The sequence below is a fragment of the Pleurodeles waltl genome, chromosome 1_2, assembly GCF_031143425.1.
Source record: "Pleurodeles waltl isolate 20211129_DDA chromosome 1_2, aPleWal1.hap1.20221129, whole genome shotgun sequence".
Taxonomy (NCBI): Eukaryota; Metazoa; Chordata; class Amphibia; order Caudata; family Salamandridae; genus Pleurodeles; species Pleurodeles waltl.
The window spans coordinates 1,307,917,601-1,307,932,914 of NC_090437.1; the positions used below are offsets into that span (position 1 = coordinate 1,307,917,601).

The 15,314-nt window shown below is 48.1% G+C and overlaps 1 protein-coding gene across 1 annotated transcript in view; it reads left to right on the forward strand.

Moving 5' to 3' along the window:
* Nucleotides 1–5,025: 5,025 nt before the first annotated feature.
* Nucleotides 5,026–15,314, forward strand: part of LOC138250767 (homeobox protein EMX1-like) — a 56,577-nt gene continuing 46,288 nt past the window's right edge. The window contains exon 1 of the mRNA XM_069205594.1: nt 5,026–6,523. Coding sequence (XP_069061695.1) covers nt 6,178–6,523 — 346 coding nt within the window. The 5' untranslated portion in view covers nt 5,026–6,177. The remainder of the gene's footprint in view (nt 6,524–15,314) is intronic.

Consider the following 15,314-nt stretch of genomic DNA (forward strand, 5'->3'; position numbering starts at 1 on the left):
CAGGTGTGTAACACAGGCCTCGACCGTGGTGCACTGAGGATGGGGGCGGTGAAGGGGGCCTCACATGCACCCACTGTGTGTGCGGTTGTCAGTACCACTGAAGTGTAGGTGTGTAGCACAGGGCCCGACAGTGGTGCACTGAGGATGGGGGGTGGGGGTGCAGTGAAGGGGGTGTCACATGCACACACTGTGGGTGCGGCTGTCAGTACCAGTTAAGTGCAGGTGTGTAACACAGGGCCCGACAGTGGTGCATTGAGGATGGGGGCGGTGAAGGGGGCCTCACATGCACCCACTGTGTGTGCGGTTGTCAGTACCACTGAAGTGTAGGTGTGTAGCACAGGGCCCGACAGTGGTGCACTGAGGATGGGGGGTGGGGGTGCAGTGAAGGGGGTGTCACATGCACACACTGTGGGTGCGGCTGTCAGTACCAGTTGAGTGCAGGTGTGTAACACAGGGTCCGACAGTGGTGCACTGAGGATGGAGGCTTAGGGGGTCAGTGAAAGGGGTCTCACAACCACCCACTGTGGGTGCGGCTGTCAGTACCAGTGAAGTGTAGGTGTGTAACACAGGCCTCGACAGTGGTGCACTGAGGATGGGAGGCGGTGAACGGGGTCTCACATGCACCCACTGTGTGTGCGGCTGTCAGTATCAGTGAAGTGCAGGTGTGTAACACAGGCCTCGACAGTGGTGCACCGAGGATGGAGGGTGTCACATGCACCCACTGTGTCTGCGGCTGCGTCCGCCCCAGTGAAGTGCAGGTGTGTAACACAGGGTCCGACAGTGGTGCACCGAGGATGGAGGGTGTCACATGCACCCACTGTGTCTGCGGCTGTGTCTGTCCCAGTTAAGTGCAGGTGTGTGACACAGGCCTCGACAATGGTGCACTGAGGATGGGGGGCAGTGAAGGGGGTCTCACATGCACCCACTGTGTGTGCGGCCGTGTCCGCCTCAGTTAAGTGCAGGTGTGTAACACAGGCCTCGACAGTGGTGCACTGAGGATGGAGGGTTGGGGTTGCAATGAAGGGGGTCTCACATGCACCCACTGTGTGTGCGGCTGTCAGTACCAGTGAAGTGTAGGTGTGTAACACAGGCCTCGACAGTGGTGCAATGAGGATGGGGGGGGCAATGAAGGGGGTCTCACATGCACCCACTGTGGGTGCAGCCGTTGTCGCCCCAGTGAAGTGCAGGTGTGTAACACAGGGCCCGACAGTTGTGCACTGAGGATGGGGGGGGGGCAATGAAGGGGGTCTCACATGCACCCACTATGCGTGCAGCTGTGTCCGCCCCAGTGAAGTGCAGGTGTGTAACACAGGCCTCGACAGTGGTGCACTGAGGATGGAGGGTTGGGGTTGCAATGAAGGGGGTCTCACATGCACCCACTGTGTGTGCGGCTGTCAGTACCAGTGAAGTGTAGGTGTGTAACACAGGCCTCGACAGTGGTGCAATGAGGATGGGGGGGGGGGCAATGAAGGGGGTCTCACATGCACCCACTGTATGTGCGGCGGTGTCCGCCCCAGTGAAGTGCAGGTGTGTAACACAGGGCCCGACAGTTGTGCACTGAGGATGGGGGGGGGGCAATGAAGGGGGTCTCACATGCACCCACTGTGCGTGCAGCTGTGTCCGCCCCAGTGAAGTGCAGGTGTGTAACACAGGCATCGACAATGGTGCACTGAGGTTTGGGGGGCAGTAAGTGGGGGTCTCACACGCACCCCGGCTCCATAAACACGGCGATACGTCATCTAACAACTTTCTGATCATTCTTATCTCTGCCTTGGTGACGGTAGCTCTAGACAAATTAAAACCTATATATTGTCCTGAAGTCCGTGTGTTGCGCGCTGGTGTCTGATAACAAAGGCCCCGCTGTGCACACACGTGTGAGTGGGGCTGGCTGTGAAGACGCAAACGTACATTTGGAATAACCTGCATTTTAAAGAATCGGAGGTTTGTTTTCTCCAGAAGTCACCCCCTCCGACCGCCTCATTTTTTGTTTTCATGCTCTAGAGCAGAGGTCTTCAAACTGGGGGGCGGGCCCCCCTTGGGGGGCCTCAAGTGATCCCAGGGGGGGCGCCAAACTCTGGCCAAAAGAAATATTATATAGATAACATGTCTTTGTTTTAAGCAAAAACATGTTATTGCAGTTTTAAAAAGGTAACAATACTTAACTGCAATGTTTAAATAGGTTTAGACATATTTAAACATTGCCATCTTTCTCAAATAAATGTGAAAAATTCTGAGGGGGGGCCCAATGATTTTTATTTTTCAATTGGGGGGGGCGCGGCATTAAAAAGTTTGAAGACCACTGCTCTAGAGAAAGAAGGCCCGAATTCATGTCATTCACGTCTGTCGGTGGCGCTATCCGTGTCTAGGCGCTGAGCGCCTTGTCTGAGCACACGGTGCTGTAGCTGTGGGGCGCAGGGGGGCTGTGCACGCTGCCCATGGAAGTGCACACTCATGTGCATGTGTGAAAAGTTATAGTGTGAACGTGTGCGGTCAGCACCCCTCGAAGGGGACGTTAGGCTGGGACTAAATGTTTCATTACATGTAAATTATTCTGTAAAACGGCAGAGAGAGGTGTGTGTCCGTGCACTGTTTGTGCGTGGCTAAGTGCGTGTCTGTGTATGTGTTGTGCGTGCGTGTGCTGTCTGTGCCTTGCTATGTGCGTGTCTGGGTGTATGTTGTGCGTGCGTGTGTACGTGCGCTGTCTGTGCCTTGCTATGTGCGTGTCTGGGTGTATGTTGTGCGTGCGTGTGTACGTGCGCTGTCTGTGCCTTGCTATGTGCGTGTCTGGGTGTATGTTGTGTGTGCTGTCTGTGCCTGGCTATGTACGGGTCTGGGTGTATGTTGTGGGTGCGTGTGTGCGTGCTCTGTCTGTGCCTTGCTATGTGCGTGTCTGGGTGTATGTTGTGGGTCCGTATGTGCGTGCGTGTCCTGTCTGTGCCTGGCTATGTACCTGTCTGGGTGTATGTTGTGGGTGCGTGTGTGCGTGCTCTGTCTGTGCCTTGCTATGTGCGTGTCTGGGTGTATGTTGTGTGTGCTGTCTGTGCCTGGCTATGTACGGGTCTGGGTGTATGTTGTGGGTGCGTGTGTGCGTGCTCTGTCTGTGCCTTGCTATGTGCGTGTCTGGGTGTATGTTGTGGGTCCGTATGTGCGTGCGTGTCCTGTCTGTGCCTGGCTATGTACCTGTCTGGGTGTATGTTGTGGGTGCGTGTGTGCGTGCTCTGTCTGTGCCTTGCTATGTGCGTGTCTGGGTGTATGTTGTGTGTGCTGTCTGTACCTGGCTATGTACGGGTCTGGGTGTATGTTGTGGGTGCGTGTTTGCGTGCGCTGTCTGTGCCTTGCTATGTGCGTGTCTGGGTGTGCGTTGTGTGTGCTGTCTGTGCCTGGCTATGTGGGTGTGTGTGTGATCTGAGTGTCTGGCGTGTGCGTGTTTGTATGTTGTGTGTGCAAGCGTGTACGTGTTTGTCTGTGCGTGTGTAATGTGTGGTTTAGTAGTTTACAATTTCTTTTGATAGACTGATGGGTCTCTTGGACGGTAAAGCGCTTGTTCTCATCTTTGCGGCGCTAGATTCATCGTATTATATATGGAAATCTTTTCATTTTCTCTCCTCTCTCCCTCGCTTCCCTTCTCTTCATTCACGTATTTATTTTATTTTCCTTTTGTCGTTTTTTTAAAGTGTTGCTTTATCATCTTTTTATTTCTTCTTCTCTCTCCCCCACCTCCCTTCTCTTAATCCATGTATTTATTTTATTTTTATTTCTTCGTTTTTCTGTAATCACAACGGCGTTCCTTTATCATCTTCTTATTTTATCTTTTCCGCTCGCCTCCTTCTCTTCATCCATTTTATTTTTCTATATTCGTTTTCTTTTATAAATCTCCTTCTCCTCTGTTCTGTGTCTCTAGTTTTGTAAATTATCTTCTTTCCTATCTTTACTCAACTTACCCCTTTCGTTGTTTTTCTGTTTCCATCTTTCTTATTTCGTCCTTTACCCCTCTGTCTTCCTTTCCTGTTTGTATTTATTTTCCTGTTCGCTCTCTCCACCTCTCTTTATACCTTTCTTTATCAGCATACCGCGTCCTCCCGCTTTCATTTCTTTGTTGTTTCTAAATATTTTTTCTGGCTTGTCTTCCCCCTTTTTCATTTATTTCCTTCGTCTATTTTTTTTTATGCCAACAGTTCTTACGTGTTTTTGGCTTTTTTCTTTAATGTGTTCAGTTTCTCTGTTTTCTATCTTCTCTCCTTCATTATTTTTCTACTTTATTCTTCGTCCCTAGGTTTCGCTCTTTCGTCTACGCCTCCTTGTGTCTCCCTGACCAGTTCATTCGGTCTCCTGCATTGTCTCGTTCTTTTTGTCGGTGTGTTTTTGTCTTTTCTTTCTTCCTTCCCTCATGTTTTCCTCTTCTCGCGTCTCTTTTTGTTGTGTTTGTCTCCCGGGGTCACCCCTGCGCCTCTGTTCTCTCTCTTCCGAGTTTGTCTGTCTTTCTCTTCTTCCCGGCCATGGTGGCCTCTCCTCCGAGGTTCGGTTTTTCTCTGCTATATCTCCCTTTGTGTCTTCTTCTCTCTGTCTTCTTCATTCTCCGCTTCATCCCTCCTTCCTCTCTGTCTCGCTCTGTTTCTCCCGCCCCTTCTCCCCCCCGCCGCTTTTGTTTCCTCTGTTTCTGTCTTCCTGTTTCCTTCTCCTGCGCCCTCCCAGTCACCCCTTTTTCTGCTTATCCCTCTCTCTCTTCTCCTTTCTGCTGTCTCTTCATTTCTTTCGCTCTTTGTTCCCCCGTTCCTCCTCATCCGTCCGAGTTTTCTTTCATTCCTGTCTTCCTTGTCCGCCAGCTCTAACCCTCGCTCGCATTCATGAAATATTTGTCTCTTGCTCCCACTCTCATTTCTTCACCACGCTCTCTTCTCTGTCCGCCCTCTTTTTCTTTCTCTGTCCCCATCTTTCTTTCTTCTCTCCCCCCCACCCCACCTCTCCATCTTTCTCTCTCTCCCTCTTTCTCTCCCTTTCTCCCCCCGGTGTCCAGCTCAGGGCGGTGGGGTGCAGAGGATGCTGTCACTGAAGCCAGCGGCTAGAGGCGGGCGCAGCTCCTCATCTTCCTCAGCAGGGCTCAGCCTTGGCCCCGCCTCCCAGGCCCTGCCCCTGCCCCTGCACGTGCTCCAGCCCGCCCCCCAGTGCCCTTCCCAACCTTTGGGCAGGTGAGGCCGACCAATCAGCGCGCCCCTCTCAGGTGCCGCACTATTTGTACTGCTAAGCACGGATCCCTCCGCGGATTGGCTGCTGGGGACCCGAGGCGAGGGGTCCTACCCTGATCCCCCATCCCTCTGAACAGCAGAGACAGCGGGCAGGGAGTCACAGCAGCAGCAGAGACTGCAGACATATTCGCAGCAGCAGCAGAGACTGCACCAGAGTCTCAGTAGCAGCACTGAGTCTCACAGCAGCAGCAGAATCAGCAGAGAGTCACAGCAGCAGAGTGGAAGCAGAGACAGCAGACAGAGAGTCACAGCACCAGCAGGGACAGCAGCAGAGAATCACAGCAGCAGCAGATACAGCAGGCAGAGTCGCAGCAGAGACGGGGCCAAGGGCAGTGACTGCTGGGGTTACTGCAGTCACTTACTGCTGGGAGCTGCAACAACCAGAGACAAGATACCACTGACAACTCGACCTACAGGCACAAACACAACTGTAGACTCACAGCAACATCCGAAGCCTGCAAACATCACAGGAGTGCACCCAGAGAGACCTCTGGGCGCTATAGAGGCGAACAAGTGCTACAGCAAGCCAGAGAGGCGTGTGAGGGCTGCAGGGACCCACAACTAGAGACCGGTACAGGGGTCCACAGTCCTAAAAGAGGGGAGCTGCATAACCACAGAGACCTGCAGCACGTCACAGAAGTGAGCGCAGAGTGGCCTCTGGGCGCTCTAGAGGCGTACAACCGCTGCAGTAAGTGGGCTGCGCAGACTTCACCAGCAGACCTGCAGTGATCACAGAGGACCACAGATCCCCAAAGAGTCCAGACCCGCAGGAACCCCAAACTCTTCATGGAGCAGGGCGGCTCTCCTCACCCTCTCCTGGGGTAGGGGAGCGGAGGGCCGTGCCTCGCCTGCCAAGGAGGGCACAACCGGGCACCCCAACACCATAAGCCAGCGGACTGAAGCCCTCACCGCAGCACTACCCACAAAGAGCACTATGTTCCAGCAGGCCACTAAGCGCTGCTTCACCATCGAGTCCCTGGTGGCCAAGGACACCCACCCGGGCCCGGAGGAGCCCATCCGGCCCACGGCCCTCAACTACCCCGGGGGGGCGGCCGATGCCTTCGTGAACGGCTTCCACCCCAGCCCCGCTGGCCGGCACCTCTATAGCAGCCCAGAGCACCTGGTCTTCCCCGAGGCCGTGAGCCACCCCTCCCTGGCCGTGCACCCCCACCAGCTGGGCGCCTCGCACCCGCACCCCTTCTTCGGAGCCCAGCACCGGGACCCCCTCAACTTCTACCCCTGGGTGCTGCGCAACCGCTTCTTCGGGCACCGCTTTCAAGGTAAGCTGCCTATGCTCGTGCGAGGCTATCACTAGTGCAAGGGGTAGTGAAAACACCACTGTGTCAGCTTCCTAGGGCAAGGGGTAGTGAAAACACCACTGTGAGCTTCCTAGTGCAAGGGGTAGTGAAAACACCACTGTGTGAGCTTCCAGGCATGACTTTCACTGGTGCAAGGGGTAGTGAAAACACCACTGTTTCAGCTTCATAGTGCAAGGGATAGTGAAAACACCACTGTGTCAGCTTCATAATGCAAGGGATAGTGAAAACACCACTGTGTCAGCTTCCAGGCATGACTATCACTAGTGCAAGGGGTAGTGAAAACACCACTGTGTCAGCTTCATAGTGCAAGGGGTAGTGAAAACACCACTGTGTCAGCTTCCAGGCATTACCATCACTGGTGCAAGGGGTAGTGAAAACACCACTGTGAGCTTCCTAGTGCAAGGGGTAGTGAAAACATCACTGTGTGAGCTTCAAGGCATGGATTTCACTAGTGCAAGAGGCTAGTGAAAATACTACTGTGGTGTTGAAGGCGTGGCTATCACTAGGGCTAGAGGGAAGTCAAAATACCCCTGTCTGCGCTTCATGGCATGACTTCCACTACTTTGAGGCCGCAGTGAAAATACCACTGAGGGGGCTTCAAGACATGACTTCCTCTAGTGCAAGGGGGGAGAGAGATACCACTGCCTGCGCTCCCTGGCGTGGGAATCGCTAGGGTGATGGTGAAAATATCGTAACTATCACTAGTGCAAGGTGTGTACTCACAGCAGCACTGTCTGCCTGTCCGAGGGGGCGCGGCCTTGTAAATAAAAGAAAATAAGAATGGATGGAAGAATGCATACATGAACTAGTGAATGAATTGATACACTGGGAGGAGGGGGGAGTAAGGAAGGAGGAGGAGTGGGGAGTAATGAAGGAAGGAAGGTAGATGAGAAAGAAGAAAGAAAGAAAGAAAGAAAGAAAGAAAGAAAGAAAGAAAGAAAGAAAGAAAGAAAGAAAGAGAGGTGAATAAAAAAAGGAAGAAAGAAAAAGTTGAATGAGAACCAAAGAAAGAGAGATGAGGGAGAAGGAAAGTACGATTAATAAGAAGGAATGAAAGAAACAAAGAAAGATGAACAGAAAGAAAGATGAATAAGAGAGAAAGATGATTAACATGAAGGAAGATGAATACAAAAAAGTAGTGACGGGTGCATTACTTAAAGGAGTGAATGAAATAATCCATGAACGAGTGTGTGAATTAATAGACTCTGGAGATAAATATTTACATTCTGTCGTGAGTGGCCGCGGAAATTTGGATTAAACACGTTAAAAATGCTCTTTTCGAGCGCTAGAAGCGCCTGGTAGAGCGCTTTAATCTCCGCGCAGAGCCAGTTAATAGGACTTCGCTGGCACCTTACACGTGGCCAAGCCTCGCCCTCTTACATTAAATGTACAGCAGGAGCTTTGGGTGTCAACGTTAGACTCGCAGCACTATCTGCACACGTAGCGCCTTGATGCCCGGGGTACCTGGGTGCACCTTTCTTCCGGTGCACATGCGAGCACCGCTCCTTCCCCAACCCCCTGACAGGGTCAAGCCTCGCCCTCTTACATTAAATGTACGGCAGGAGCTTTGGGTGTCAACGTTAGACGCGCAGCACTATCTGCACACGTAGCTCCTTGATGCCTGGGGTACCTTGACGCACCTTAATTCCGATGCACGTGCGAGCACCGCTTCTTCCCCCTCCCCCTCCACCCTCTCCCCTGACAGGGCCAAGCCTCGTCCTCTTACATTTAATGCACAGCCGGAGCTTTGGGTGTCAACGTTAGACACGCAGAGCACTATGTGCACACGTAGCGCCTTGATACCCAGGGTGCCTGGGCGCACCTTACACCCGATGCACGTGCGAGCACCGCTCCTTTCCCCCCACTTTCAGGGTCAAACAAGAGGGGACAGAGCCGGGCGCACTCCCTGGCTTAATTTGTAGAGGGGCAACGGCGCGGGAGACGTTTTCACTTCTTGAATTGCGAACTTCAGTGTTTTTCGGCTTCAAACGCTCTTCGAGTGCAAAAAACATGACAAAGTACAAACACGCTGCAAAATACAAGTATTTAACTAGTGTGAAGAGAGCACTACGTGTTGGGAATATATCATTGTGAATGAACAGAAATAATGCCAATACAATTTACATTCAAATTTTACATAGCGCCTTGAAATCTGCTTCTAAAATCCCCAGATGATGGGACTGCGGCTTAGAGAAATACAGTGAGAGTGCCCAAGAGGATGAAATTTAAGGGTGAAATCAAGTCAAGGTGTTGTGAGGTAGCACTATTTCACTAGAATATTAGCACCCAGTGAAAAGTGAACTCACGCGCGTGTGACAGGGCTGGGCCGACGAAGGTCGCCTTCAAACTACACGAATTTCAACAGTTCACCGACACCGTTTCCCGAAAGAATCCAATCTTTGGTTAGATAATTAGGAGGCGGCTAATAATTGGTTCCTAATTTAGAGATCAGTCAGATGTCATCAATTACAGAGGTAAAGCGGGGCGATAATTAATGCGGGATCAAAGCTCTCCCTGTCGCTCTGTACATTTATTCAAGGGGACATTTTCCCACCAGCACGGGGGCGGGGTGGGGCTCGTACCCTACTACGTACAGAATAATGTATACAATTACAGACTAACATAGGCAATTAATAAATGAATTGTAGTTAGGCCGCTTTTTTTTTTTTTTTTATTCTTTATAATATTGGCGCCCTTTTGCCCAATCTTCACGAATATTTCCCCTGGACTGACAATGCGAAGAAACATGTAACTTTGCAAGCATTTTTTTCCTTCGAAATAAACACCCTCACATTTCAGTAATTTAATACAAACACTTCCAAAAATTCTGGAAGTATTTCTCACGGCCTGTCCATTTCTTGAAAATTTCGCGGAAGGAAAAATGAAGCTTTGGACGCATTCAATTAATTTGGGAGAAATTTCCTTCCCTCCACTCGTGCGTGTCACTCAGATAGCGCCTCGCAGTGCGCGATGCGCCTAGTTTATTCCGTATTTAGGGCGATTGCGGTTACGGAATGCGGCGTTTCATTTCGTTAACAAGGTCTGTAAGTTTAAACGCCACTTTGCATTTTTTTTAATCATTTTAATATGTTCTTTTTTTATTCGCTGCGGGACGTGACCCCCCGGTGCTAAATCTGACGCTCGGACAGCGCTTCCCAACAGGCCTCTAAGCGCTCGCGGTGTAATGTACTCGCAGCGCTAGAAAAGCGATTCAAAGCGATTATTCTCATCTGTCACCGGGGATTAAAGGCCGTGATTAGTTAAAGAGGCGACAAAGCACAAAAGGAGGGCAAGAAAAAAAAACTACAAGGAAGGAGCGTGGAAGAAGGTGGGGGGGGGGGGGGGGGGCGTTGTTAACAAACTTGTACATGAAAACCTGTGTTTTTTTAGCCCTGTGCCGGCTCCTTGCCGCCCCCTCATTACTGAGCCATAAATGCAAACCCAGGGGGTCTTTCACCGAACCCGGGTGAAAGGAGGAGCATCAAAGGGAGGGGGCCTTTGTCCTGGGGGGAAAGGAGAGATGAAGTTATCTCCTCAGCAGCCGACCCTGCTGCTGAACGGCGATCAGAGGCGCTGATTAACCTCAGAGATTAAACGACACTTGGGAAAGTGGAGATGTGTTGAAGGAGGGCGAGAACTGGGGGTTGAAGTACTTTATTTCAAATAAAGCGGCTGTCACCCGAGGGCATCTTGGCGCTAGGAAAATAATATCGAAATAAGTGTACTTTGGTGCAGCGATCACTGGTGGACCGCGCAGCGCCCTGAAGCCACTGACCAAGCGGTCCCGTTTTTTTTTTTAACTAGCTGTCCTGGTAGATTTCGGGAAATTAAACTCATGTCCCGGTTTTTAAAGAGGGCCGTCTGAAAAAGTTGGGAGGTGATTTTTTTATTTTCCAAAGACCAGATACTTCACAGGTGTTATCAGAAAGCAGTGTAATTAAGAGGCATTACACTAGCCTTAAAAATGGCTTTTTATTTATATTCTTAGTGCCTTTCTGCAATTCTGTGCTGATGAGCGATGTCACTCTCGGCGCTCGGTTGACATAAACGTGTAGTCCTTCTGTTGTTGTGAAATGTCCCGGTTTTTTGGCTTTAAAATTCTGGTCACCCTACACTGAGATGATACACATGGCGCTTTACAAAACTCTTAACTGATAAAATAAATGCCTGTCTCTGCCTCTCAAGGGCCATAGTACAGGAACTGGGCTTGTGCCGGACACCCCTCCGCTGCTTCCGGGCGCAACTTTTGGTCGCCACCGGTGGGTTTTGCAGCGACAGTCACTCGAATGACATTTTTCCTGACTGACAGACGCCAAATCACTATTGTCATCCGCTAGAAACTGCAAAAACGACTTTGTAAAAGGCAGTCCGTGCAAAGTTTCACACAATTAGTGCAGAACTGTGTGTGACTTGTGCAAATGATGTGATCTGCCATGCCCCTCGCCGTCCCCCAAATTAATCTACTTCAGATGCTCCCCAGTTTAACATTTCAGTTACCTTTGGCGGATACGTATAGTCTGGGTTCAGCCATCCTGTCTACCAGGGGGTGAGTAGATGCAGACGGAGGCGCGCCCCCCAAAACACAACTAAAGATGGGGCCTTCACCCCACATTTGTTGGCATATACATAACTGCTATTTAACTATATCCAGAGCTATAAATCCCCTACTTAAGTGTCCTATTTTAAGTTACCCTGGATTTAATTATGTAAATATGTACATTCTGTATAACCTTGTATCTCTTTTGGAATTTCTCTAAATGTATATATTTGCAATTATTAAGTACGTTGTAAATAAGTGATTTTTCACGAGTAACCACAGCAGCTTACATTTTGGTTCCTACTACCGTGTTACTCTCAATTTCTCTTGTAACGCTCTCTGTTCTATTGTAAAGCGCTCCGACAGGTCCGCGCTATATAAAATCGCAGAAGTAGAGAATTAAATAAATGACACATGCTTTGTAAGAAACTTAAATAGGCCGTGCGCCTGCTGCAGAGACCTCTGAGCAAGTGTGGGGGTCAAAGGTGACTCTCCCACTAACAAACGGGAGGATCGCCCAGTTAGGCGCTATTAAGAGGCAGGATTTACGTGCCAAGAGGTACTTCAGCGAATGCTGTGCGCTATTTGAACTTGAAGTGCCTTTATTATTGGGTCCGGTCTTATCTGTGGGGTCCCCCCCCGAAACCCTGATCTCCCAGAATACAGAGGTGCCCTCAAAGCACAGACATTCCCAAACCCCGATATTACAAAGAGGAGTCTGGCATCTGTACCAGCCCCTCCGGCTCGGGCGCAGAGGCAGGCGAGGGGCATTAAACATAACCATATAACCCTTGCCTCGTACCCACGGCCTATGGAATGAGGCCCAAAACCCGGATTACACCCTGTTTTTGACCCCTCCACTCCCACAGGAGTGTTTCCTCGTAAATACCGTCTACACCCCTCCCCCGGAGGATCCCAGTGGACAAGGGTTATTCAGTTTAATTCCTGGGGTTCCAGCATCACAAAATCTGCTGGAAAACAAAATTTAAAATTAAAAAAAATAAAAAAACAGAGAAATTCCCACGAATGACTGTGTCAACCAAATAATTAGGCTACAAGAAAAAGAAAAAAAAATTGCGTCTTATCTTTTGGAATGTATATATTTTATATATGTATACCTTATGTTTTGGAATACTTAGATTTTTACACATTTACCTCTTTTGTTTTGGAATGTAAAACATCTTAATATATATTTACATATTACTCTTTGCAAGGCTTACGTTTTTATATTTTTATTTCTCATGTTTGGGACTCTTTACATTTTTATATACGCGTGTATCCACTTGTAGGTCTCCAGCTCCAGTATACATTTTTATATATTTACAACCTATGTTTGGAATGTACACATTTCTATACATCATAGTTTTAGAATATATTCATGATTATATATTTAAATCTTATGTTTTGGAGTATGTACATTTTTATTATATATACCCACGTATCCACTTTGTCGGTCTCCAGTTTGTGAGTTAACTCTAATTAAGTCCAGAATTTCCGAGTTGAACCCGGGACATGTTAGTGCCCTTTTAAGTTTCTGGTGTAGAAACAAACAGTTACTTACATAGCGCCTTAAAGAGACTGTCTTGTCTCATAGCACTTGAATCAAATGTTTATATTATCCCTAGCATCAGCCCGGGAACGGAGAAAGGCTGAACCCCACAAAGACCCGTGGCTGCAGCGGGCACCCCACTCATTCACCTGCAGGATCCCCAGATACCTTACTTGGTCTTTCGGGGGCCTGGGTTTCAGGCGTCTTTGCGCACATTAGGGCGATTTAAGGCGAAAGATTGAGATTTACGGATTTAAAATAAACATGTTTTTTCTCATGAATAAACACACTCGTTAACGATGAACTCGCCGTCCCAGGAGAACCAAACACAGTCACGCTCAAATGCCTTTCAGAGAGAAACAAAAAGGCATGTGAGCTGTACCCCCTTGCAATTCCATTGCCAAAAAGTGCATATTCGAGTGTGGGAGAGTTCTTAGAGGAGCCATCAGGGCCTTTGTCAACCGGAAACGCTATAAGTCCAGACTCACTCGCAGCCCAAAGCCAGAGAGGAGTGGACTGAAAACTTTAAGAATCTCGGATATGAAGTTGTTTCTGTCACTCGCCCCCGTTAGATATGTTTGTTTATAATGTTCTGCATATATGTCCGCCCCCTCCCTTAACCATGGTGATAAATACCGCATTAAACCCCTCCCCTCTTGGTGTACAGGTCATGCTCTGACGTTCTTCATCTGTATTTGGTTTAACAATAAGTATTTAACCAAAACCAGGACGCAAGGGTTCAAATTCCATCTGCGAGGCAAAACCACCCTGAAGAGATAGCCTCAGCACTAGAAGGTTTGTTTCCCACCCTAAAGTAATTCATACCCGCTCTCGGGGAGGCAATGACGAGTGGTTTTTTCTTGTCAATGTTGCTGTAATGTGGTAACAATCTTGAAAGTGGCCTAGCACTGTAGTAACAACTCTATGAAGGCCTATTTAGCAGTACAGATGCTCCAAACGCACGAGATATTGGGTCACAATCATTTCTACTGCCACGTCACAAACATATCTACATACGCGGTTTTATCACCATTATTGGGGCGGAGAGGGGTATCATCACCCGTGGGGCCCCCTCTGGTGATCATGGCCCCCCCGTTCGTGCGTGGTTATGTCATAAGGCTGCTTAATAAAGTGCAGCACTTAGAAAGAACCAGGAAAGCGAGGGGTGACACCCAGGCCTCAGCTGTTTCCTTCTGAGGGATGGACTCTGCGAGATATCAGTCACCAATACATGATAAATCTGTCATTCTAGTACACACATACACACAAACACATGCATGAAGAAATATATATGTGTGTGTATGTATAGTTATATATATATATATATGTATCTATGTGTGTGTATATATATATTTATATATATGTATCTGTGTGTGTGTGTGTGTATATACATACATATATATGTGTGTATCTATGTGTGTGCATAAGTGTGTATATCTATGTGTGTGTGTATATATATATATCTATATATCTATGTGTGTGTGTGTATAATATATATGTCTATGTGTGTGTATATATATATCTATGTGTGTTTGTATATGTATATATGTATCTATGTGTGTGTATGCGTGTATATTTATATGTATCTATGTGTGTGTGTGTGTGTGTAAATATATATGTATATGCATCAATGTGTGTTTGTATATGTATCTATGTGTGTGTGTGTGTGTACATATATATATATCTGTGTGTGTGTATGTGTGTGTATACATATATGTGTGTATATATAAATATATGTATGTATGTTTGTGTATGTGTGTATATATATATATATGTGTGTGTGTGTATATAAATGTGTATATATATGTGTGTGTATATCTATATATATATATATATATGTATCAACTTTGACAATGACCACTTTGGTCGAAACGCGTTGGTTCGTTGCCCTTTCAGTAATAAAGGAATGGATACTTTCACGGAGTGCGTGTGATTTTTTTTTGTTGGAAAATATATATGTATCTCAGTGAGTGTGTGTGTGTGTGTGTGTGTGTGTATATATATATATATCTATATACACTCATGCATGCAGCTTTGACTCCTCAGCTTTGCCACTTTGTACCGTTTTCTTGCAATAAAAAGAGCTGGGATGTCAGCTTCGTATCGGGCGCCACTCGTGAGCTTTAACTGAAGGAGTCAGAGCTATTTGAGGCTGCGATACAGGGACGCCAATCCTGTGAGAGTGCCCTGGTGCGAGGAGGCAGGGCTCTGAAGGAGCAGAACTATACACTACTTGAATGAATACATATCTGTACATGCATAAATGTATGTGTGTGTGTATGTATATGTGTGTGTGTATATAAATATTTTATTTTAAATAATTTTTCGTTAGTAAAGAAATTCCAAAGTAGGTGGCAGAAAAGGCCTTTGAAATTGGATGGTCCTTGTCCAGTTATTCGCATTCCTTTTGCTAGGTCTCCTACTCTGATATACACAAGCATTACAACAAACAACATGCCTTGGATACTGGACCCAAATTATAATTAGGACCCCCTGTTACGTCTTGCGTAGCAAGTGTTTCCGAGCGACAAGTCCCCGCTACAACAATGGCACCGTTTGGTTGACGTAGTACGCCAAACATGGGATTTCTTACTGCAGTCCTGTGTATCACCACAACACCAAAGAACTGCTTAACACAAGTTAATTTGCATCTATGAGCATGTCAA